This window comes from Poromitra crassiceps (assembly GCF_964638095.1).
Source record: "Poromitra crassiceps genome assembly, chromosome: 16".
Classification (NCBI taxonomy): domain Eukaryota; kingdom Metazoa; phylum Chordata; class Actinopteri; order Beryciformes; family Melamphaidae; genus Poromitra; species Poromitra crassiceps.
In genome coordinates, this window is record NC_139645.1 from 28,161,400 (window position 1) to 28,188,497 (window position 27,098).

At 46.1% G+C, this 27,098-nt stretch overlaps 1 protein-coding gene across 1 annotated transcript in view; it reads left to right on the top strand.

Annotated features, from left to right (window-relative positions):
• LOC310791558 (receptor-interacting serine/threonine-protein kinase 3-like) overlaps positions 1 to 27,098 on the top strand; it is a gene marked incomplete at both ends in the record, with an annotated part of 85,852 nt that overhangs the window by 2,691 nt on the left and 56,063 nt on the right. The window contains 4 exons of the mRNA XM_083653227.1: positions 9,089 to 9,138; positions 21,946 to 22,101; positions 23,080 to 23,162; positions 24,835 to 24,916. Coding sequence (XP_083509353.1) covers positions 9,089 to 9,138; positions 21,946 to 22,101; positions 23,080 to 23,162; positions 24,835 to 24,916 — 371 coding nt within the window. The remainder of the gene's footprint in view (positions 1 to 9,088; positions 9,139 to 21,945; positions 22,102 to 23,079; positions 23,163 to 24,834; positions 24,917 to 27,098) is intronic.

Here is a 27,098-nt window from a genome sequence, read left to right on the forward strand (position 1 = left end):
ACAGTATGTATGTACAGTATGTATGTATGTATGTATGTATGTATGTACCGGTATGTATGTACTATGTATGTATAGCAGTGGCGAACCGTGCCTATCAGAACCGGGCCTTCTATAACGTATTTGCAGGTTGATAGCTCTAATTTTCAATCATTAAATCCTTTGGTTTGAACAGGCATCTTGAAAACTCAGCCACACTTCCTACTTCTCAGAAATCTCTGAATCATCATTAACTCCTCCCTCTTTGTAGTTCGCCTCGTCTCCTGGTTGGCTTGGATTGCGAATCCCTGGAAATATCCCACCCACAACTCAACTAATTGTGATTGGCTAACCCCACAACTCAATGAAATTCTGATTGATTAAGACACCTGTCATCAAAATTGTCATCCCCATTTCATGACCAGAGTTGGGTCTTCGCAAAGGGTTGCCTGCTTGCTGTCAATCAAATCCATTTGCCGGTGGAGGCTGGTCCAAATATTTAACCCCATATTTGCTGAAACAAAGTGAGTCCAAGATCTGAACAATTTAGGGACATTATTAGTGGCCGGGCCAGCGAAGCGGCAGGGGCCACTTATTGTATTTGCCTGTATTATTATTATTCTTCTCCCGGGAAGTTGGACTTCCCATGCATGAAAATAAACCAAACTTTGCACAAAGGTTCAGTCCCATGCCAAACGTCTTTGACGTGAATTTGGTGCCAATAGTCCTAATGGCGGCACTACAGCGACCGTCTAAAGTTTCAAACTTTGAAAATTTGTAAAAAATCAGGCATACGTGTTATGGCTTTGCAAATTTCACCGAAATGTGGGCCCAAATGAGGAGAAACTTTTGTACACTGCAACCTATGGCCAATTATGAAGTCTAAAGACCGCAAAACTGCAAAAAACTAATTAAACCCTACTCCTCCCACATTTTTTCTTCAAACGACACCAAACTTCAGCATCTGCATCGTTAGACTGTGCTACACAAAAGTATCAAACAGATTTTCGACTGATCAAAAATTTAGCCCACAGTGCAAAATGTTGAATTCTGCCCCCATACAGTAGCCTAAAGAGCACCGTAATTATAGGCTGGGCCAGCGAAGTGGCAGGGCCTATTATTATTATTCCTCTTCTGCCGTGACGCAAATTCTTGTGAGTTGTTACATCGCAGAGATCTGAAATCTAGTCCAAGGCTACATATTGGTTGTTACTAGATGCTCCAGGAAAAAAAAAGAAATCCGCCCACGGTGGTTACTACAGGAATATTTTGTTTTTAGGCCTTCACAGGCCATTTTAGGGCATTGTGACATCATCACCATTACCCTTCCCTGTTTTTCTATTGCTGACTGCTCACATGCACCTGGAGGTCAGTAGTCAACCTGGGTGACCGCAGAGACCTGAAATTTGGCCCAATGACAGATGTTGGTTGTTGCTAGATGCTCCAGAAAAAAGGATACAAAAAATCTGCCCATGGCAGGTACTACATCGATATTTAATTTTTAGGCCTTCGCAGGCCATTTTAGGGCATTGTGACATCATCATCATCACCCTTCCCTGTTTTTCTGCCATGATGCAAATTCCTGTGAGTTGTTGGTACATCGCAGAGACCTGAAATCTGGCCCAATGACAGATATAGATAGGTGCTCACTAGATGGCTTAGAAATATTTTTTTCATTCTCACTTTTTAAGCAGTGCAGCACCTTCTATGCAGGATTTTGCTCGTATGCACCTGGAGTTCAGTAGTTGACCTGGGCGAATCCATCTCGTCATTATTGTTCCCATTCTTCTGCCACAACGCAAATTCCCGTGAATTGGCACATCGCAGAGACCTGCAATTTGGCTCAAGGATAGATATTGGTTGTTAGATGCTCCAGAAAACAACGTAAAAAACATATGCCCATGGCCGGTACTACAGCTATATTTTATGTTTTTAGGCCTTCGCAGGCCATTTTAGGGCACTGTGTTTTTCTGCCGCGATGCAAATTCCCGTGAGATGGTACATCACAGAGAACTGAAATTTGGCCCAATGACAGATATTGGTGCTTATAGAACAGGGATACTTAACTTGCTTTGCCCGGGGGGTACTTTCGTGAAATGATAGAAGGCCAGGGGCCAGTTAATAAACAATCAATATACATTTTTCTGTAGCGGATTGTAGGTGTCAGACGGAGTTTAGTCTGACAATGTTGTGCACACCGGATAGTTACTTAGGTTAAGTACATACATAAGTGCCTGGGTAGCGAGCAGACGGCGGTATTTGACAATTTAGCAGCTAAATCATAGATTATTGAAAGATATTCCATATTCCAGACTGAAATGCTATAACAGAAGTGTGAGTATTGGCCATGAACATTTGGACACTTATTCAGTGGGTATCTTGCATGTTGCGTTCAGGTCCACTGTAAAAAAAAAAAAAATGCAATTCCATCGCGGGCCACACAGGGCGCGCCCGAGGGCCGCCAGTTGAGTATCACTGCCATAGAACATATTTGTTTCATTCTCATACTTTTTAAGCGGTGCACCGCTTCTATGCCTGGTTTTGCTCGTATGCACCTGGAGGTCAGTAGTTGACCTGGGCAAATCCATGCGGTGCTAAAAAGTGTAGTCACTATAGGTCAGCAGGCAAATCTATCTTGTGTAAAAAGTGTATGAAGTGATGTCACTCAACTGGAAATAATGTTATGCAATTACCTGACTGTGATGTCATCAGGTAGTTGTGCTGTAGTCACATAAGATGTAATCACCTAAGGTTACTACATCTTAGGTGACTACAGCACAACACCTTTCGGGTACACTGTCATCAGGTAGTTGTGATGTAGTCAGCTAAGATCAACACCTTTCAGGTACACTGTCATCAGGTAGTTGTGATGTAGTCAGCTAAGATCAACACCTTTCAGGTACACTGTCATCAGGTAGTTGTGATGTAGTCAGCTAAGACGTAGTCACCTTAGGTGAGTTAATCTTAGGTGACTACAGCTACAGCACAACACCTAAGGTGACTACATCTTAGGTGACTACAGCACAACTACCTGATGACATCACAGTCGAGCAATTGCCTGACATCAATTCCAGTTGAGTGACATCACTTCACACCACACGCTTTTTTACACGAGATCAATTCACCCAGTTCAACTGCTGACCTATAATAGTTGACTGCACTTTTTAACACTTTTTTTAACACTTTTTAGCAGGTCCTAAGAGGTCACCTGGAAGTGATGTCACTCGGGCAGTTTGTGTTTTTTAGTGTGTGTGTGTGTGTGTGTGTGTGTGTGTGTGTGTGTGTGTGTGTGTGTTGAATGCATTTGGAATTGCTCAACTGTGATGTTTTTTTTCTAACAGCATATCAGGTTTGGATGAAACAGTGTTTGTTAGTTTGAGATGGATGGTGTACAGTCCACATCAGGACAATGGGTTATCTGGGTTAACATGTACGATCCAGTTTGAACCAGGCTGATAGATCATTATAGACAAATAATCTGCATTGTTGCATTGAATCATGAGGAAGGCCTTTTGTCTGTTCTCACGGAAGCCCAAATAAAAAGGGACAAAGATGCAGCGATCTTTAGTTGGCACCTTGGCCATGACAGGTCCTTGGCAGATTAAACAAATACAACACAGAAACTTGGCAGCAATCTTCAGGTGATACTCCCACTCCTGTGTGTGAAGATGTATTGCTTAATGATTACAGCGCCATACGAAAGAACTGAGCTATGTTACACCACAAGGTGTACTGCTTCTGGAATGTGACAGAGCAAGCGTCAGTGACAGTCATGAAGAACAATCGGTAACACTTTACAATACTGGTGCAAACATGTGCATGAATGCATGCTTAACTCATGATGAATTAAGCCATTAATTGATGCTTACCGCATCATCAACTAATGAAAGGTATGTTTGATGAACACACCGAGTCATATATGAATTACTATTAATTAAGTAGGCTATGCCTATATCATCATAGTTAATTCCTCATCAACACATACATTAACACACTGTGTTCAATAATACCGTAATTCATGTGTTAATTACCACTATCGACATCTGGCTCCCTGCAACCGGAACTTTAGCGTTACCAGACCGCAATGCCGATAGCCCACAATCCGAACCAGCTGAGCGAGGCGGTGTGCAGCGTGTCAGGGACCGGCTGGATCTAACCTCTCCCAGCCATTTTACCTCGTTCATCATGGGCATTCCTTCCTCTTCGAAGCTTGGTCCACAGAACATGTGGCCGGTGTTTTGTGCCTATCTTACCGGGTGTCTAAATGCACGACCCAGCAGGCCAGCCACCCCCAGGCTAAGAGCCTCTCTCCCGGCCCGACACCCAGGGCAGCCCAGGGTCTGTCTGAGAGCAGGTCGAGGTCACTGGGGGCTGGGTTTACCCAGGCTACCACCACCCAACCCCTACCCGCCCTGCCCCTCACCTTGCCTGGGTCCCACACCTCCGGCCGAGACCCCTTCAGAACCTCTTAGCCGGGTACGGCTATTTCAGCAGCTGTAGTAGCTATCATTCCGATGTTGCTGCTCTGATATAGGCTATGCGTGTAGTAGCCCCGAACCAGACCAACTCCAACACATTCTCTGACGTTGTATCCACTGTGCATCTCCAACAGACATCAAACACTGGATGTATGTCTTGTAGGCTCTATATGCCAAGAACCACATATATATGTATGAGTTAAGTGTTGTGCCTCACAAGTGCCTATATCATTATGTATGAATTAATAGTTATGTGCCACATTTAGTAAAGTCACGACATACTTATGTATTAATTAATTGTTATGTGCCACAAATAGTAAAGTCACAACATACTTATGTATTAATTAATAGTTTTGTGCCACATATTGTAAAGTCACGACATAATGATATCCTCACAAATCATTAGCTGATGCTGATCATGAAATCACTTTTATACAGTATAGTCATGAGAACAATTCAAAATATATAGGTAATCAGTGAAGACCATCATTGGAGTTATAAAAGCACATTTATTTATCAAGTTTGTGAACATGTCCCCCCAAAGTCTGCCCTGGAGCAAGGACTCGCTCTCCAGTGCCCCTTGTCTGTATCAGCTGGGGGAAACAGTCTGGCCTCTCCCCTCTCCTCCCCACGGCCCGCGTTGCTCGATCTCTCCGGCGGGTCCAGCTCTCGTCCTTTTTCACTTGTGTTGCTCTTCACTTCCCGAACCAACGTGACTGTAGCGACAGGTCTCCACCATGCACGCACACACAACAAACAAGCTAGCTAAGCAAGCCACAAGCTAGCTAAATTGCTACGGCTAGCTACCTGAAACTCTAACAAACCCGCTCGTTCCTCTTGCGATTGGTATCCATTCGACACTGCCACCACCACTGTGACCGACTCTTTGCAGTTTGTACTCTTTGTAGAATAAGAACACGGAGGCAGCTGTTGATATTTGCAAAACGAACACCACCTTGTGCAACCCAGCTAGTTGCTCTCGACCACGAGGATAAGTGTCAAGAAAGACATGGCACACAAACAATTACTTCCGTTGCCTCAGCCTGCCATCAAAAATAAAAGCACGCAGAGCTCAGTACTGCGTAGCTGGTTACAACATGAATTTCGACTTTTATTCTGAAAGTCTTGGCCGGAAACAATATGTTTTCTCGTGGTTACCTTGACAGTGGCCCAGCTACAATGGTGTCTGATATGAGAACATGTTGCAGGTCAGGATGTCAAACAAAGCACGCTCACAGTGCGCTTTTAGCCTATTTCGGATTACCAGGGGCAAATCCCAAAGATACATGCAGCGGATGACAGATTGGGTAAACACATGGGCTCTTTTAGGCTACTGTCAATTTGAGTTTACCCGTGAGCACCAAGCATCAATCACTCGATCAGCCTGAGCCACGAGAGGAACCTCCATAAAATAGCGTAGCCTACACTACTACACTAGTAACAAGTAATCAGAATGATAGCCTACTGATAGTATCATAGACTACAGCACAGTTCGCCCATAAACACACGCTTCCCAGTCATACATATAGCGCCAGTGTCTCCGCCAGGCCACCACCACTGACAAACTACCGTAAACAGCAGAGGCGACTCCGCTGCACCCCGAACGCCTCTCTTTCCAGCCAGCTAGGCACCGGTCAAACAAAGAGAACTCTCTTTCCCCGAAGTCGAGTATGTTTTCCCTGAGATGTCGCTCGGACATAGCCTGGTAAACCAGCCCGTCACGTGAACTCACATTTCATTTGGTTTACCAGGCTAGCTCGGACAAGGAGGAGCGTGGCTAGCGCATCCCGTCTTCGTTATGCAACGGGGGAAACTCAATCGATTTCCCGGGTGCAGGCGACTGGATGGGTGGTGGTAGTAGGGGGGCTGCCCTGGGTGTCGGGCCGGGAGAGAGGCTCTTAGCCTGGGTAGTGGTAGAGGGTGGCTGGCCTGCTGGGTCGTGCATGGCCCATTTCCACCGCTGGTATCAACGCGGTAGACACCCGGTAAGATAGGCACAAAACACCGGCCACATGTTCTGCGTCCCTGCAGTGGACCAAGCTTCGAAGAGGAAGGAATGCCCATGATGAACAAGCTAATGGCTGGGAGAGGTTAGATCCAGCCGGTCCCTGACACGCTGCACACCGCCTCGCTCAGCTGGTTCTGATGTGGGCTATCGGCATTGCGGTCTGGTAACGCTAAAGTTCCGGTTGCAGGGAGCTGGATGTCGATAGTAGGCTAATAATAATAATAATACATTTTATTTGGAGGCGCCTTTCAGAACACCCAAGGTCGCCTTACAGTGCATATAAAAACAGTTTCACGTAATAAGAACATATATTAAAAACAGGGCAAATTACAGCAGGAATAAAACATAGCTAAGAAGGAAGGAAAATGCAGATTGGTTGGGGAAAAGTGACATTAATAGTGGTAATTAACACATGAATTACGGTATTATTGAACACAGTGTGTTAATGTATGTGTTGATGAGGAATTAACTATGATGATATAGGCATAGCCTACTTAATTAATAGTAATTCATATATGACTCGGTGTGTTCATCAAACATACCTTTCATTAGTTGATGATGCGGTAAGCATCAATTAATGGCTTAATTCATCATGAGTTAAGCATGCATTCATGCACATGTTTGCACCAGTATTGTAAAGCGTTACCGAACAATCTCTATCAGGCATGGAGCAGAGGCTCAAACCACAGAAACTCAACATTTTGGCCGATATTGTTATGACAACAAGTCAGGAAACATCACAATAACAGGGTAGAAAATGTTAATGTTTCGGGGCAATTTGGATAATTTTCAGTGCAATTTTTGCAATTCCAATAGCATTTTTATTTATCCAGGTCTCAATTCTTTTTTTGCTTAGTTGCCTACAGTCTATGCTGCAGAGACCAGGAGGCAATTTGATGTTTCACATGCTTGTGCAGTGTAGGCTCACTTTCCTCAATACAAAAAATCACACCCAGGTGTTGAAGTACTCATACTCTCTGAAAATACCTTGAAAGTGTTATCATTTATATGGTCCAGTTGACTTTATAGCATCATCTGATTTTTCTTTCCAACCAAATGCACAGTAGACCACATTTCAATTAAAAGCTCTCCTCCTTGTACTACCGTGGTTCCTTTTTCCTCTGATAGCCTGCTGGAACCTCCTGTAATTGGTCAGAAAATCCAAACCATCAAAAACATATTTGCACGCTACAACCGAACCGAACCATGGTCTAGTTTGATCCGGACGTCAGACCAAGCTTCTGCTGTTTGGTCCGGACTGTGGCCCGGGGAGAGGTTGGATTGGAGGGTGGTTTTGTAGGCCTATCAAAATGGAAAGTCCGGACCAAACAAAGATGTGAAAGCCCCCTAACAGTGACGTTATTCCTAATTAAGGTCTGGTTTAGGCGTGGGGGGTGGGAGAGGTTAGGTTTAGGATTAGGGTCTGGGGGAGGTTATGTTTAGGCGTGGGGGGTGGGAGAGGTTAGGTTTAGGATTAGGGTCTGGGGGAGGTTAGGTTTAGGCATGGGGGGTGGGAGAGGTTAGGTTTAGGGTCTGGGGGAGGTTAGGTTTAGGCGTGGGGGGTGGGAGAGGTTAGGTTTAGGGTCTGGGGGAGGTTAGGTTTCGGCGTGGGGGGTGGGAGAGGTTAGGTTTAGGATTAGGGTCTGGGGGAGGTTAGGTTTAGGCGTGGGGGGTGGGAGAGGTTAGGTTTAGGGTCTGGGGGAGGTTAGGTTTAGGCGTGGGGGTGGGAGAGGTTAGGGTTAGGGTCTGGGGGAGGTTAGGTTTAGGCATGGGGGGTGGGAGAGGTTAGGTTTAGGGTTAGGGTCTGGGGGAGGTTAGGTTTAGGCGTGGGGGGTGGGAGAGGTTAGGTTTAGAGTTAAGGCCTAAACATGGTCGTCCGTCCGCCTCCAATTGGAGCCGTCTCGCCGTCTGGCGGCGCCAGCGAGCCCTACATGCTCGGACGCCACTACGCCCTCCCTCCCTCCTCCTGTGGAAGCTCCGTGTGAAAATGGCGGAGATTGTGTGCCAGGCAGTCTGAATGAAATTGAATGTAACGTTCCCAATTCTATGTATTAAATTCTAAAAAACGACCCTCAACATTTGGGAAGGCTAAGCCACACAACTAGTTCGTTATAATCTAACGTCATGCTTTGAAAGGCGACTTTACGACGATGAGCCAAGGCAACGGCCAGTCACAACTCTCGTGCCGCTGACGTCACGCCCGTATCGTCGGCGCTGAGTCACATTTTCGAGCAGCCCCCGTCAGCCGACGGCGACCCCTCCCCGTAGGACGGCGCTCCACCCACCGTCATACGGGGAGGGCGGGGCGAGGCTCTGACGGACGACCATGTTTAGGCCTTTAGGGTCTGGGGGAGGTTAGGTTTAGGCGTGGGGGGTGGTCGAGGTTAGTGTTAGGGTCTGGGGGAGGTTAGGTTTAGGCATGGGGGGTGGGAGAGGTTAGGTTTAGGGTTAGGGTCTGGGGGAGGTGTGTGAATACCTAGAGTGTGTGTGTGTGTGTGTGTGTGTGTCTGTGTGTGTCTGTCTGTCTGTCTGTCTGTCTGTCTGTCTGTCGCTATGTATGAAGTGCAGATGGTGTTTGTTGTGGTGTAATTGCTGATCAAGCTGTGTTCCTCCCTCTCTCTTTTAGCTATGGCATACTTCTGTGGTCCATTGTCACGGGTAAACAACCATATCCAGGTGAGTGATCATTCTGGTTATAGCACAGGGATGACATATTTTTGTAGGTGTAACCTGGGTAGTCAGACCAAGATCTGCATTATGTTACTGTCCCTTTAAATGAAGTTGTTGACACGTTCTGCACACTGAGTGATCACCTTTCTCTTGTTAGACGATCTTTGGTATGTTCTGCCTCAGTGCGCAGAGAGCGCTACAGCGCTACCGAGTGGTCATCTTCGTTTAACATTCTTTCTTTACATCTCTTTTGTTAGAGAAGTCAGTGCTAACAGCTACGTTGGCGCTGGCTAACCGAACTGAACAGCCTGAAAAAAAGAGTTTAGAACTTGAAAAGAACTTGAAAACCGATTTAATCTAAGTAACCTGAAGTTGACAAGGAGCTGCAACTTCGCCCAGGGATCATTAGGAACATACACATCGGATATCCCGGTGAGTTGTGGTTGTAGCTCAATGTTCTTAGCATGTTTAGGCCTTTAGTAGGCATGCAGATTAGAAAGTTGGACAGACTCTGTACTATACAAAAACCAGTCGGGATAACTTGAAAATGATGAGATGATTCATGAACATGTGAAAATGTGCTATGAGTCGTGTGCAATTGCTTATCTGATGTACTGTGTGTGTTATGCTTGATGCCATTCAACTTGCAGCCTAGCTAGCTGCCACATGTGGTGTTGTTAATGTGTTCAGGCTAACATCACTTCTCATGCACTATATAGCTTCATGTCAAATATATATGGAGCCTGATAATATCTATATGTTGAACTGTATAATGATCTGCACTGAAGAATGTATATAATTATTTTTTTGAGATGTTTATATTGAATTCACATTTGTTCTACTGTGAGACTGAGTTTAATTGATACACTACAAGTTACGAGTTATTGGAAAAAGAGAAGACATTGTGGGAAATATATTTTATTTAAATAGATTCAATGGACAGTTGTGAAGATGGACTGAATAGTAACTGTCCTGCACTTGTGTAGGCTGGTTTTTCTTGGAGAGCTACGTCTACGTTGGAATTGTGAATCGCCATCTACCATCCCCATCCCCTGTCCCACTGCCCCATCCACTGCCCCATCCACTATCCCATCCACCGCCAACCTCCACCCAAGTCACCATCAGGGACATCTCTGTCTCATTCGGCCTTGCGGTCGTCGTCTCGGGACGTCTTCAGGGACAGTGATTATTGAGGACGGTTTGAGTGCACTCACCTTATTATTTTCCATTTTATTTTATTTACTTATGTTTGTTGTTTTCTGAGATCTCAGGGTTTATTTTGTTTGGTCCAGAAAAAAAGGAAAACGAACGAAAGGAAGAAAAAAGAGTTAAAAACTCTGAAAAGGTCTTGTGAATACTGAATTGTATATTGCTCATTCTAATGTATTTTTTTCTATTATTAATACACTTTCCCTATACCACATTATTGTATTCTATTTTGTGTGTTTAATTGAGGTGGTTTCTGTTAAACAAGACATATTATTTCTACTACGTACGCACAGCTAAAACAAAAAAATGGATCTTTGCAACCGCTTTGACTTGCATGGGCCTAGTTGCCTTTATGTAGCGGGCATAGATGAAGATTACACTATAGAGGAAATAACAGACTTCTTCAAAGTTCATGGGGATGTCGCTAAGATAGTGAGGGTCCCTGATGAATCAAATCAGCCAGAAGGCCGGACCATAGTACAATACTCACTAGAACGAACAATTTCAAGGCTTGATCCTGCAGCCCTAGGCAGCCTGCCAAGCCCTAAGGATGCCACTGTTACCTGGCATGTGAGGACTATTCGTGAGATGTGTCAAAAGGAGCTCGGTAGAGAGAGTTGGCTCAAAAATCCTTAGACGAACTGAATAGTCTGGCTGGCAGTAGTAAAGCTGGCTTTTGGGATACGCTCCTGAGTGAGATGCAACATGTTAGGTCTGAGCTAGGCCCCCCACAGAGTTCTCGTCTCCCCCAGTCTTCTGATCAGCAGGCTCCCACGCCTAGCAGTGAGAATGGAGTCACTGGCAAAAGTCCACCAGAAATTCCAGAGTCACAATTAATTGATTTTGCGTCCAATGCCGTTCCCTCCAGCTCTTCCATAGGCCCACCTCATCTTAATGAGAGTACAGTAAATCCGCCCCAAATCCAGAAAGTCATTGTTGAACATTTCATTCGTAATGACACCCCATCCAGCTATAGCCAGAGCAGGATCAGAACATTTTCAGGGCGGCTGCCAAAGCCAAATGGCGAGGTTGATTATGATGCCTGGCAGACCCAGGTAGACCTTCTCCTCAATGATGCTTCATTGTCTGACACTCAAAAAGTGAGGAGGATTTTAGAGAGCTTGCTCAGCCCAGCTGCTGATATTGTCAAGCCGCTTGGCACCAACGCTTCTCCCAATGCCTACCTAATTCAGCTTGAATCTGCATTCGGAGTGGTAGAGGATGGCGAGGAGCTATTTGCTACCTTCCTCGGTTCAAACCAAAATTCTGGAGAGAAGCCCTCTGTCTATCTTAACCGACTCCAAAGTCTTCTTACTAAAGCTATCTCTAGAGGGGGAGTCTTAGCTGAAGTGTCCGACAAGCACCTACTTCGGCAATTCTGCAGGGGCTGCTGGGACCAGAGCTTACTCATTGGACTTCAGCTTGAACACCGGAAAGATAATCCACCATCTTTCCCTGAACTACTGCTCCTTCTGAGAACAGAGGAGGACCGACGTGCCGCAAAAAGTGAACGAATGAAAAAGCATTTAGGAAACACAAGGGTTGCAACACATGTGCATTCAGTCTTGAGCACGCCGGTGTTTGACGAGGAACCTCCTCCCCTGACTCCCAAAAAGCATGATACCAATTTCAAACTTGAAAAGGAGGTTGCTGAACTCCGTCAGCAAGTAGCGCAGTTAATGCAGAAAGAGAGGAAAGGATCAGAATTTGAAGAGATTCACAGCAATCCCACAAGGAGGGAAATACCCTTGAGGAGTGACAATTTAGCAGCTCGTGCTACAAACCCGGAGTACACATCCCGAACCCCCACTCTACCTAGAGCATGGTTCTGTGGGGAAGTGTGGGGAAGACGGTCATATCGCAGTTAACTGCAATAATGAACCTAACCATGTCCTTGTCCGCAGAAAGAATGCAGAGCTTCGAGACAAACGTGAAAGATTCAAGGCCCAGCAGGAAGCCCACAACCACTCTTTAAACTGGTAGTGGCTCCTGCCGCGGGACGACCAGGAGCCGAGGACATAAATCAGAATAGTCCCATAGCAATGACTCATGATGTGAAAGAGGGGACAAGGGCCAAAGGTAGCGAAGTGTTCAATCATTCTCTTCCTCCTGGGCTTGTAGGCCCACGCTGCGTCTCTACAGTCTTTGTGGGTGTTAGGATGACGTCATCATTCCTACTTTGACGTCGTCATTCCTACTATGATGTCATCAATCACTGATGATGTCATGATTCATAAGCGTCTTTCATGCCTTTCGCTGGTGATGTCATAACACAGGTGATGTCATATTCACATCTATAAGGGCCTGTTCCTGCAGGTCCTCGCCAGTGATTCATAATTTTACATCAAGGATCATACCAATCTCTGCAACGTCTGCAACCTGCAACTTCTGCAACCAGCAACTTCTGCAATCTCTGCGACCGTTCCCAAACCTCGAACTGTGCAGCCCCAGCCATCAAGTTCCACAACACCCCAGCTTCTCAAGACCTACCAAGTTTCCCGTGGCCCTCAACTACCCGCGAATAGATCCACATGTCCAACACCGATCCTGACAGTATGAATCACTCAGAAATGGATTTAGCGGGCAAATTTCTCCCCCCAATCAAGGAGGAAGACCCTGAGACGCCAGTTTTCCCGCCGGCCGCTTCAGGTGACCCACCAGGCGAACCAACGAAGGGCCTTGTCACCGAGGAGACCTTACAAACCATGGTTACCATGTTGTCACGCCTGCGGGACGCCCAGAAAGTTCAGACTTCTCAGGAGGAGAGCCGTTTTGCCCTCCTGGCAAAACGGCTAGATCGTCTCGACGGACTAAACCCTCCTGAGGTTGCCCTCCTGGCGAACCGGCTAGATATGTATGAGTTTCAGAGCGTGAACCACTCTGAGATGGACTTAGCAGGTACCCCAATCAAGGAGGAAGCCCCCTAGAGGCCAGTTACCCGGCCGGCCGCTTCTGCTGACCCACCAGGTGGTCAGCTGGATATCTCCACTCAAATACTAAAATTAATACTCACGGAGACACAACGGCAGCAAATGCTCCAGTTTCAGGAACTACTCGACAGACAGGAAGAAGCAAACAAGGCCCACCTGGCCCTGGCTTCCAAGGCCGAGGATCGGTACGCCCTCCTGGTAAAACGGCTAGATCGTCTCGACGGACTAAACCCTCCTGAGGGTGTCATTCTGCAGACTTCCGCTCCTCCTGCCCCAGCTTCCGAGGGCACTGTCGTCCCGGAGGTTTCCAGACCTGCTACCCCCCCCCCCTCGCTACTGCGGCCGTTGCTTCTAGCTCTGCCTCTCGGCCGCCTCCAGCTGCTAAGGGCATATTCTGGGGGGGAGTTCGCGTCATCCCAGAGCAGGGGCAGCCACATTTGAGTCCCAGCAGCCATCTGTACCGTGATCTGACCGGCAGGGTTCGCATCACACCAGAGGAGAGGCAGCGCCGTTTGGACACCCGGAGCTGCCTGTACTGTGGTCGAGCCGGGCATTACCTCTCCTCCTGCTCCCGGCGTCCAGTAAGTGGTCCCACCGCTCGCCGGCCCGTGGTACTCTCAGTGGGTCAAGACTCTACGTGTCCAGCCAAGAAATCTGTACGGTTGGGTAGCGTTCCCTGCAGGACCCAGGAGTGGCAGTGTGTCGCCAAGAGGGTTAGGGAGTTGGAGAGGACTGTCGATCGTCTCATGGGGAAGTTCAATCGCTGCCTGCAGATCGGCTCCGTCCCCCCGCAGGGGGCCTCCGAGTCTGCTGGCCCTGAGGCACAACCTATGGACCTGCCCCTCGCCGAGTCTGAACCCGTACCTGAGGCACAACCTGTGGACCTTCCCCTCGCCGAGTCTGAACCCGTACCCCAGGAGCAGCCAATTTCAGTTGTTGACCCACACGTAGGTTCCAGCTTGATGCTGGGAGGTCCCCGTAGTGTCGCCAGCCCTCGGTCAAGAGCAAGAAGAAATAAGAGGCGTTTAAAGGAGGAGACGGTGGGTGACCCCCCCAAACTACAGGTCGGGAGGGCAGGCCTCGCTGTGTCAGATCCCCCTGCGGCTCTGCCTTCGGTGACGGCGGCATTTGACCCTTTTGATGGTCTCCAGCCTCCCGTGTTTGGATCGTGCCCCGGGGGATGGCCGGCCCCAGAGGATCCACCGGACCCGGTGGAAGTTCTATCTACGTATCGGTCCATCTATGGCTTCGATATCCTGTATTAGGGAGGAGCACCTCCACTGTCCTACACCCCCTTTGGGGTCTGACCACCTGCATCTAACCACCTGCTGAAGAGCACCTCACTCTCTTACACCCCCTTTGGGGCCTAACCACCTGCGTCTAACCACCTGCGGAAGAGCACCTCCACCAGAACCTACGGATTTTTTGTCTCCCAGATGCCATCCTTGATGGCCTCATTGGACGCCAGGTGACGTCCGTTGAGGGGAGGGTACTGTTAGGATGACGTCATCATTCCTACTTTGACGTCGTCATTCCTACTATTCCTACTACATCATCAATCACTGATGATGTCATGATTCATAAGCGTCTTTCATGCCTTTCGCTGGTGATGTCATAACACAGGTGATGTCATATTCACATCTATAAGGGCCTGTTCCTGCAGGTCCTCGCCAGTGATTCATAATTTCACATCAAGGATCATACCAATCTCTGCAACGTCTGCAACCTGCAACCAGCAACTTCTGCAATCTCTGCGACCGTTCCCAAACCTCAAACTGTGCAGCCCCAGCCATCAAGTTCCACAACACCCCAGCTTCTCAAGACCTACCAAGTTTCCCGTGGCCCTCAACTACCCGCGAATAGATCCACATGTCCAACACCGATCCTGACAGTGGGAGACATAAGATGTGAGTCTATTTTCGACACCGGATCCCAAGTCACCACTATTTCGGATACTTTCCATTCCAGATATTTGGCATCCACCCCCATTCAGCCCATTAATCATCTGCTTGAGGTTGAAGGGGCTGGGGGTCAACCTGTGCCCTATCTTGGCTATGTTGAGGTTTCCCTGACTTTCCCTGACAGTGTGACTGGTGCAGAGGAACAGTTGACTGCTCTAGCCCTCATTGTCCCAGAGTGTCACTTTAATAGCACAATTCCAGTGTTGGTTGGCACAAATGTTTTGCGGCAGCTCTACCAGCGTGGAGTAGATCGTGAAGGACCAACATTCTCTAAGAGGTCAGACAGCTTTGCATCACTTCTTCAGCATGTTGCTCAAATACATGAAAGTGAAACCAAAGCTTGCCCTGTCAAATTGCATGGGAAAAACCCCATCACCATTCCAGCAAGAGACAAAATGTGTGTCTTTGGCGATGTTAGACTAGGGAGAGCTAATCCACACACCTCTTTCATTCTTGAACCACGTGAGTCTTCTCCCCTTCCTGGTGGGTTGTTTCTTAAATGTGCACTATTGAACATCCACTGTAAGGCCTCAAAAAAGATCCCTGTAATTCTTAAAAACATGACCGACCACAGTGTCACTCTGTCCCCAAAGTGTGTCATAGGCGAAGTATCTGCTGCTCAGAGTGTCACGCCCTTGAACTCCAATCAGTCTCCGCCCACCCAATCTGAGGCACGGAGTGATAAGGTCATGTTCAATCTTGATGATTCGCCTATGCCAGAGGCGTGGAAACAGCGCATTTCAGACAAACTCAATTCCATTCCAGAGGTCTTTGCTGTCGACGAGCTTTCCTTTGGTCACACAGCTGCTGTGAAGCACCGTATTCGGTTGCAAGACGAGACACCTTTCAAAGAGCGATCCAGGCCAATACACCCCAGTGACAGGGAGGCTGTGAAGCAGCACCTCAGAGAGCTCCTGGATGCAGGAATAATAAGAGAGTCTGAGAGTCCCTTTGCATCACCAGTGGTGTTAGTAAGGAAGAAAAACGGAAAAATCAGGCTATGTATTGATTATAGGAAGCTGAACGCTCGCACTATAAAAGACGCATATGCCCTTCCCAACATCGAAGAGACATTCTCCGCCCTAAGTGGAGCGAAGTGGTTCTCGGTAATGGACTTAAAATCTGGTTATTACCAGGTAGAAATGGCAGAAGAGGATAAACCCAAAACCGCGTTCACATGTCCTTTGGGCTTCTACGAGTTCAACCGTATGCCGCAGGGTGTGACCAACGCGCCCAGCACCTTTCAACGCCTAATGGAAAAGTGTGTTGGGGATCTGCACCTTAGCGATGTGCTTGTATTTTTGGACGACCTCATAGTCTTTTCTGAGACACTTGAAGAGCACGAGTCAAGACTCATGAAAGTGTTACATCGTCTCAAAGACTATGGACTAAAATTGTCACCTGAAAAGTGTAAATTTTTTAAGTCATCTGTCAAATATCTTGGTCACATAGTCGACGCCCAAGGGGTCCACACTGACCCAGACAAGATCTCTGCTCTCAAAGATTGGCCTCGCCCTGTGAACAGAGAAGAGCTCAAGTGCTTCCTGGGCTTCTCTGGGTATTATAGGCGCTTCGTGGAGGGCTATTCTAAGATCGCCAAGCCCCTCAACTCTCTTACTGCTGGGTACTATCCGCCCAAAAAGAGAGGCAAAATCTACAAAAGAGAGCGGCCCAAGAATTGTGTGAGTCCTCGAGCACCTTTTGGTGCAGCGTGGACATCTGAATGTGAGTCTGCCTTCAGAGCCCTCATTGATAACCTAACTTCAGCCCCTGTTCTTGCATTCGCAGATGCCAAGCTTCCATACGTGTTACACACGGATGCTTGCTGTGGGGGTCTGGGGGCTGCACTTTACCAAGAGCAAGGCGGAAAGCTCCGCGTAATAGCCTATGCCAGCAGAGGTCTGTCGAAGAGTGAAAGAAATTACCCAGCTCACAAGCTAGAGTATTTAGCTTTAAAATGGGCAATCTGTGAAAAATTCAGTGATTACCTCTATGGCACAGATTTCACTGTTCTAACCGATAATAATCCGCTCACCTATGTCCTCACCTCCGCCAAGCTAGACGCCGCCGGACATCGCTGGTTGGCTGCCCTGTCGACCTTCAGATTTAACATCAAGTACCGAGCAGGACACACTAACGGAGATGCGGATGGTCTATCTAGACGCCCGCAGGATGCACCTCAGGAAGACTATGAATTCCTGCAGGAAAGGGAGCGGATTAAAGAAATGACAAGGCGCATCTTGGAGGGGGAGGATCAGGAGATCCCCACTGATGCAGTCTCTGCAGTATGTCAGCACCACTCTGTTACGTCATCACGGCTTCCTGTTCTTGTAGAGTCTCTTGCCGTAGAAGCCTCAGCAGTGTCCGATGTGTTTGCTGGTCAAGGTCAAGATACCTTACCTGGTATGACAAGGGAAAATTGGCATAGAGCACAAAGAGAGGACCCATCCATCGGGAGAGTTATCTCCTTTGTAGAAGGGGCGCAGAAGCCCTGCTTCAAAGATGGGAGTGCTGAGCAGCCTGAAGTCAAATTACTCCTTAGAGAGTGGAACAGGCTTGAAATCAGAGATGGAATCCTTTACAGAAGGTGCTTTGATCGTGGAGATATGATCTATCAGCTTGTCTTGCCCGAGCAGTATAGAGAGAGAGCTTTTCACGGGTTGCATGATGAAATTGGGCATCTAGGATCTGAGCGTGTACTAAGTCTAGCTCGAGCCAGATTTTACTGGCCCAAAATGGCAGAATCCATCGAAAAGAAATGTCACACCTGTGAACGATGTTTTAGGCGGAAAGCTAGGCCCCAGAGAGCAGCGCCCATGGTAAACATAAGGACAACTTTCCCGTTAGAATTAGTGTGCATGGACTATCTGTCACTCGAACCCGACAGCCACGACACCAGGAACATTTTAGTCATCACTGACCATTTCACAAAATTTGCGGTGGCAGTGCCAACAAAAGATCAAAAGGCTAAGACAGTTGCCAAGGCTCTCTGGGAGAACTTCCTAGTCCACTACGGTTTCCCCAGTCGCCTCCACAGTGATCAGGGCAGGGATTTCGAATCCCACACAATCAAAGAGCTGTGTTCACTGATAGGAGCAGAGAAGGTGCGTACTACGCCCTATCATCCGCAGGGAAATCCTGTTGAGCGATTTAATAGGACCCTGTTAAGCATGCTCGGAACTCTAGAGGAACAGGATAAACAGCGTTGGAGGGATTTCGTGAAACCCCTAGTTCACGCGTACAATTGTACAAGACATGACACAACAGGGTATTCACCCTATGAGCTTATGTTTGGTAGGCAGCCTACTCTTCCAATTGACCTCATTCTGGGGATCAGCCCTCCCACTGAGACTCCTAAGACACATTCCGAGTATGTTCAGAACTTACGCCGGCGGCTCCAGGAAAGCTATGCACTGGCTGCCGAAAATTCTAAAAAGACAGGAGAGAGAAACAAAATACGGTTTGATGCCAAAATCAGAGCTGCTGAGTTAGTTGAAGGGGATCGGGTCCTAATAAGAAACGTCAACATACGGGGGAAACATAAACTAGCTGACAGGTGGGAGCGCTCCATTCATGTAGTCGTGAAACACATTGATAGCGGTCCAGTATATGTAGTCAAGCCAGAAAAAGGCAATGGCCCACATCGTACCCTTCACAGAGACCTACTCTTGCCATGTGGGTTGATGGTTCAGAGGGAGATTTAGGAGATGAAGAGGAGGAATCTTACTACTTAGACAGACCCCCAAATTCTGCTACATGGGGCCCTTATGTCCAAGAAATAGAGAGCACACCACTGAGACAGCCCCCAGTACCACTTAATCCCCAAGCCCCTGAGTTTAGAACACGGCCCCCAACCAGCTCTGAGCAGATAGGTCATGACCTGTCAGCTACGACTCCTGACTTTGTTGAACATAGCGACCATGTTGTAATAAACATTCCAGAGCGCGACACGTCTGACGCATCACTTGTGGGGGAGGGAGACAGAGGCGTCTCGTCGGTTCGCGTGGGAGGTGGGGAATCTTTGCCTGATCAGGACGGTGGGCTTGACTCACGGGAACATGAGGAGGATGTGAACGTTATTCTTGAGGGCGGACCAAGCGAGCCCAGGCGCTCCAACAGGGAGAGACACCCACCACATAAGTTTACATATGATGAATTGGGAAAACCCCTGATTCTGGCCCTTAGCTCATTTTTTGAAAGCCTGCAGACCATTCTTCCCCCAGTACCTAGCAGTCCCTACCAGGTGCCCTGTATGGTTTGGTTGCATGAAGGGACTCATGCAGTTTAGAGGGGGAGTGTGTAACCTGGGTAGTCAGACCAAGATCTGCATTATGTTACTGTCCCTTTAAATGAAGTTGTTGACACGTTCTGCACACTGAGTGATCACCTTTCTCTTGTTAGACGATCTTTGGTATGTTCTGCCTCAGTGCGCAGAGAGCGCTACAGCGCTACCGAGTGGTCATCTTCGTTTAACATTCTTTCTTTACATCTCTTTTGTTAGAGAAGTCAGTGCTAACAGCTACGTTGGCGCTGGCTAACCGAACTGAACAGCCTGAAAAAAAGAGTTTAGAACTTGAAAAGAACTTGAAAACCGATTTAATCTAAGTAACCTGAAGTTGACAAGGAGCTGCAACTTCGCCCAGGGATCATTAGGAACATACACATCGGATATCCCGGTGAGTTGTGGTTGTAGCTCAATGTTCTTAGCATGTTTAGGCCTTTAGTAGGCATGCAGATTAGAAAGTTGGACAGACTCTGTACTATACAAAAACCAGTCGGGATAACTTGAAAATGATGAGATGATTCATGAACATGTGAAAATGTGCTATGAGTCGTGTGCAATTGCTTATCTGATGTACTGTGTGTGTTATGCTTGATGCCATTCAACTTGCAGCCTAGCTAGCTGCCACATGTGGTGTTGTTAATGTGTTCAGGCTAACATCACTTCTCATGCACTATATAGCTTCATGTCAAATATATATGGAGCCTGATAATATCTATATGTTGAACTGTATAATGATCTGCACTGAAGAATGTATATAATTATTTTTTTGAGATGTTTATATTGAATTCACATTTGTTCTACTGTGAGACTGAGTTTAATTGATACACTACAAGTTACGAGTTATTGGAAAAAGAGAAGACATTGTGGGAAATATATTTTATTTAAATAGATTCAATGGACAGTTGTGAAGATGGACTGAATAGTAACTGTCCTGCACTTGTGTAGGCTGGTTTTTCTTGGAGAGCTACGTCTACGTTGGAATTGTGAATCGCCATTTACCATCCCCATCCCCTGTCCCACTGCCCCATCCACTGCCCCATCCACCGCCAACCTCCACCCAAGTCACCATCAGGGACATCTCTGTCTCATTCGGCCTTGCGGTCGTCGTCTCGGGACGTCTTCAGGGACAGTGATTATTGAGGACGGTTTGAGTGCACTCACCTTATTATTTTCCATTTTATTATTTTATTTTATTTACTTATGTTTGTTGTTTTCTGAGATCTCAGGGTTTATTTTGTTTGGTCCAGAAAAAAAGGAAAACGAACGAAAGGAAGAAAAAAGAGTTAAAAACTCTGAAAAGGTCTTGTGAATACTGAATTGTATATTGCTCATTCTAATTTATTTTTTTCTATTATTAATACACTTTCCCTATACCACATTATTGTATTCTATTTTGTGTGTTTAATTGAGGTGGTTTCTTTCTCATGTCTATTTAAGTGGCCAGGCAAGGAATTTTCAACCAATCTCCTCAGAACCTAGATTAGAGGCCAACCCCTGGTTCTTAGATTGAGAGATTCATCACTAGCATTAGTGACAGACCAGGGAGGGGTTACATAGGCTTAACCACAAATTGCCGCCATTTTGGTTTTAGAATGGGAATTTCACTACATGGGTTAGGGTTAGGGTTAGGGTTAGGGTTAACCCCCCCAAACGTTAATCACTTTTATGCATTTACGCGTTTCCCAAAATGCGTTCCCAAAATCATAAAAGTTATCCATGTTTGTGAAGATTATCCTGCTGAACCCAAATCCGCATTCCCAAACTTTTGTTAACCACAGACCTTATTTTATGCATTTAAGTGAAATCCCCATTCTAAAACCCCATTCACTTTTACTCTTACGAACCCGGAAGAATACTTCCGGACTCATTCTTGCGTTTCTATAGTGATTTCTACTCTCTTGACACCTCTCTAGGGTGACGTAGTGCTGCAGGAATCGCAGTGTTCAACTTAATGCGAGACAGAATTTGAATTACATTTTTCAATGTGTAGACTACATCTCTGATGTTTCCATGTTTTCATGGAGTGGAGAATTGCTTTCTGAAATATTCAGAAAGCAATTCTCCACTCCATGAAAACACCTTCAATGCAGCCTGTTTAAAACCATACGGATCTGTGATCGTTTTAACCAGGCTAGATGTTCCAGGTAGCTTCTAAACAAGAGCTGCTCTGCGAGCGACACAGACGCAGCACTTGGGGCCTGGGTGGGTAAGGTCCAGTGTTGTGTCTACAGGCCATCAGAGTGATGTCTGGATATCTTCAGGAGTTCACTGCTTGTGCCAATGCCATTGCTCAATCCTGAACTAGAGGAGTAGCATTTACTCTATAGTTCAGGAGACTTTGAATATGTCTAAAGTGACTGTTTCTAGGATCAAATTAGTTGCCTTGTGGATACAGAAGCACTTATTAACCCTCACTACTGTCCTCCAGATGCCAAGCCCAGCATGGTGCGGCTCCTTGTCCCGGAGGGACAACGCCCCAAGCTGGCTGAGATCAACCAAGATCAGACTCCAGGGCTGAGGAGGCTGGTGGAGCTCATGGAGAGCTGCTGGGGGCAGATACCCACTGAAAGGCCCTCCTCCATCGGTGAGGAAGCCCCTTCCATGAGCCTGCTGGAACTGAAGAGCTCATCAGAGATTTGAGAAACAGAATAGAATAGAATAGTTTTTATTTCCTTAGTAGAAAGACATTGTGCTATCTCTAATAATGTACAGTATGTATTTGATTATGGTGATATACATATACACATGCATGCTTCACCTTCCACACTGAAGCTGCTTGATGCAGTATTTCACAGTGCTCTGTGTTTTATTACTGGTGAGGTTTCACACTCATCATTGTGTTTTACATGAAAAAGTGGGTTGGCCTTCTCTTACCGTTAGAAGAGATCACCATTGTATTTTATTTATTTATAAGGCCTTGTGTGGCAAGCTTCCATTGTATTTGAATTGGCTTTTAAATGTCAGTGCTTCAGGATATATCAGACACATTAGATTTGTCATTCCACATATGAATACTGAGACAGGAAAGACCACGTTCACTTTTATGCTCCTGATAGATGGAACCAGCATCAGGACTCACTCAAACTGGACTGACTGCTCTACATAGAGACGTCCTCTTATTTGTCGGCATCTGTGATTTTCATGTGATTTTTATTGTTTTATATGTAGCGTAATTTTGTAATTGTTGTATATGTTCTTCTCATGGGAGTCCTTGAAAAAAAGAGCTTGCTCACAAATTAATGGGCCCTGTATAAAGAACGGTTAAATAAATAAAAAGTAAATAAATAGAATAGAATAGGCAACCTCTGCTTGCATAAACTGATCAAAACAACTTTTATATAATTTACAGACTGTAAAATGGAGAGGACGAATAACATTGTAATACTGACATTAAGCGATTTAGCTGTAAGCTGCTTTTTACTGGCTATCTACTTTTCTAAACAGAATGAGAACAGGTTTGAGAATTAGCAGGACATTAAGAACAAAATTCAGAATTATTGTTAGAAGAATCCAAAATGTGGCGCTTGGTATGAAATCTTCTCTCTTTCTCTGTTGTTTGCAGACTGCACAGATGTGACAGAGGAGCTCTTTAAGAAGGCCAAGCCAGGAATTAGCAAAGCCGTCTATCAAGTGCTGACAAGACTGGTAATGATCCACTCAAAATGCTGCTTTGAATATTTCTCTTCAACAGAAATATTCAACATGAGGTCTTTCAAGAGTCATTTTCAAGATTGGTGATTCATTTGAATATAGTGATTAATCAGATTTGACTTAGTGCAAGTATCCAGTGTAGAAGAAGATGGAGCAAAACAGAAAACAATCTCAAATTATTAAATATTATTCACCTTATGTTCCAACACAGGGGGTCAGCCAGTTGCTTCCTATTATGTTGACACCTCCTGTGACAGTACAGCAGGGTTCGAGTTATAGTCAGATAGCTATGGGGTCCCCCTAAATCGGTGGCCCCCAGAGGAAGCCGCCGAAAAAAAATTGGGCCGTTTTTTCCTCAAATTGTGGCCGTTTGAAGCCAGATTTAGAGGAATATCTAATTTTAAATTAACATTCGGTTTAGACTGTTGTATGATGTTATTATTCAGTCTTACACTTGCATCTGATAAAATACAACAATTTAATTTTACAAATGAGACAAAATTGCTGAACTTAAATTAACATTTATTTAACTCTGTCTCTGCACTTATAAATCAAAAACTACAAAAATAAATACATAATGCTCATACAATTTGCTTTCCGAGCAGTTCTCTGCACTCAGCAAGAAACGCTATCTAAAAACAACAAGAAGAAGAAAACAGATGAATGGGGCAGCCATCCCCTACGCTACCGTTGCATAGCAACAACAGACCGGAAGTTACCAGAGTAGGCTAACCTTACGAACAAACCCCTTGTGCACAGGTAATCAAGAACTTGTGAATGAAAAACAAATTGCAACAAACAGCAGCATATTTCAGCAGATACAGTAGCAGCATCTTGTTAGAACAAAAACAACTGTAGGCGTAATACTACATCATCAGACCATAACGTTAGCTTACCTACTAGCTAGTAGCAACCTAGCTGTTGCACTAACAGGTCGTTGTCCCTTGTCTGAAGCCGTTCTTTGTTTCTTTCTGAAACCGAAGCTATCCAGGCTTGTACACCCCGTTGGCAGCTTCAGCCTTTTCTTCAGTACTAAAGATTAATAAGATCTTGTTGGCTCAGGCGGCTGTTTACATCACGTGATGGTTGCATGTTGTGGCTTCTTCTCCCTGCAACTCGGTTGTAGCAGTAGAACACGCGCTCATGGGCGGCACATGGTGGCTTGGAGGTGAAATGCAGCCTATTTCACACAACAATTCAAACGGTTGTTTTGGGAAAACTGAAAACATGTTTCTTATTTAGCCTATTTATCTAGTTAACATAAATAATAATAATTCTTCCATCGAAAAATGTGTTATTTGGAACACAAAAAAGGAAAAAATAAATAAAAATAAAAAAGTTAAATTTATGGGGGTCCCACAGGTGTTCTGGACTATGGGGTCCCAGACTCTATCTATGGGGTCCAAGACCCCATAGGTCCCCCCATAAGTCGAACCCTGCAGTACAGTACTAGTGAGCAGGTAAAACAGACAGTGTTTTGAACAGGAAGTCATAACACAACTGGGTCAAGTATGCGGGGCTACATAAGGCGAATAAAGTGGAAAATAAAAGTCCTTTAAAGTGACAATGGGGGTGGGGGAAGATAGTACTGTGTCCATGTGAAATGTCCATGCACAATTTCTGCCAACTCTCTCTCCTTTCTCTCTCTCTCTCTCCCTCTTTCCAGGACCAGGGAGAAGAAGGAGGAGGAGAAGAAGAAAGGATAACAGAGCAGGGTACCATGGTCCACACCCCTCAGCCTTCATCAGGTCAGCTCTTAATTTCCATCAATGTCATTCCATTCAAAAATAATAATAATAATAATTTATCATGAGCGGTTTTTATCCACTTTTTCTTCACCCCGCCCCCCTTAAAAGGAGTAGTAGAGAAGTAAAAAACAATAACATACACATAGAAATAGAATGTCCTTCCGAAATGCTCAATATTAATTATATATTAATATATATTAACCCATTGATACCTGATGCAGCATTTGTGTGTGTATCCCTTTAGCGGTTCGCGGTCTTAAAGGGATACACACACAAATGAGGGATATACACGCAAATGCTGCATCAGGTATCAATGGGTTTATATATATATTAATATTAATAATATAATATTATATACGCTCGATTCCTAGGCTCGCTGGCCCTGCAGCTCGTTGAGCTGGCCCTGCAGCTCGCATATGCAGCTCGGACGCTGCACGGCCTCACATGCAGCTTGGCTGCTGCGTGGCCTCGCCTGCCCTATTGGCACGTGCACATGGGTGTGTGTGTGTGTGTGATGTCATCACATCATTAGGTAATTAGGGCAGTCACCTAATTAAAAAATCTGGATCCGCTTTCTCAGACAGCTCCGTAAACTCAACGTCTCCCGTCCGGTCCTGACCCAGTCCCTCATCATCCATCTCTGTGTGTGTGTGTGTGTGTGTGTGTGTGTGTGTGTGTGTGTGTGTGTGTGTGTGTGTGTGTGTGGCGTGTGGTTGGGCTCTGTCTCTGACCTTGCTAAGGGCAGACTGCAGCGTATTGTGCGCACAGCAGAGAAGCTGACAGGACAACAGCAACTGTCACTGAGTGAGCTGTATGATGCCAGGGTCAGGAAGCGGGCAGGGAGGATCATCTCTGACCCCTCTCATCCTGGTAACCGTTTGTTTAGGAAACTTCCATCAGGAAGGCGGTTCTGTGCCATCAAGACCAGAACCACACGCCACCTAAACAGCTTCTTCCCGAGGGCTGTCTCTCTCCTCAACAAGCCCACTCACTTCTGAAGTCATGCCTCTGACATCACGTTTGCGACCGGAGGAAGGTGCCTCATTGATTGAGACCTCACCGTCCTCATCGTCGTAAAGTCTCCTTCGAAGCATGACGTTAGATTATAACGAACTACTTGTGTGGCTTAGCCTTCCCAAATGTTGAGGGTCGTTTTTTAGAATTTAATACATAGAATTGGGAACGTTACATTCAATTTAATTCAGACTGCCTGTCACTTCCGCGGCGGCAGCCATGTTGACGAGTGAAAAGAACTACAAAGACCATGTACCCACTACTTGCCCAGACGGCCCGCCTAAGCCTGCTGCTGATTCGTCGAGCCAGCATGGTTCGGCCAATCATCTTAACTGCCTGTGCATGACAAGATGGATTACGTCGAGAGAATCTCTTTTGATCTCGCAAGGTTATCCATCTTGCAAGCAAGGTTAGCATAGCTGCACTTTTTAGTCAAAACTAATGGTTGTGGTAACCAACTATGCTCCTTCATGTCCTGAGTGTCTTGTCTTCACTGTCGTATACGCATGTCTGTTTATTGTATCTAGTCGAGTGTGCTGATTCACCAGAATGAATTCCTGTGTGTCCTTCTGATGCATTTGGCAATAAAGTGTTTCTGATTCTGATTCTGATTCTGTCACCCGCACGGGTGCTCTTCTGACATCACTGATGACATCACTGAGGACATCATCACTGATGACATCATCACTGAACTCATATAGCCTCAGCCAGAAAGGATGACATCACTGATGGCATCATCACTGATGGCATCACATCATTAGGGCAATCACCTAATTAAAAAATCCAGCTCCGTCAGGTCATCCGCACGGGTGCTCTTTACACCCCCTATAAGTTTCCCCCCAATTTACCCTTTTCACGGGGGCCATTTTGTGTCAAAAAGGCAGGGTAAACACAGGTGCAAGGAAAACACTATAATGAGGGTTTCAAACTTCCATGATTGGAATGTGGAAACCCTCATTAGTGTTTTGCTCCCACCTGTGTTTATTCTGCCTTTTCGACACAAAATGACCCCCGTGAAAAGGGTCTATCGCACATAAAACGACAGCTGTGGCCGGCAGGCTCGATTCCTAGGCTTGCCCTCTGAGCGGGCTCGCCCACTACGCGTCGCATACGTCCAGCGAATGGGGACGCTCCAGGTTGAATCAGGTGCTCACTTTGCCCAAATTTA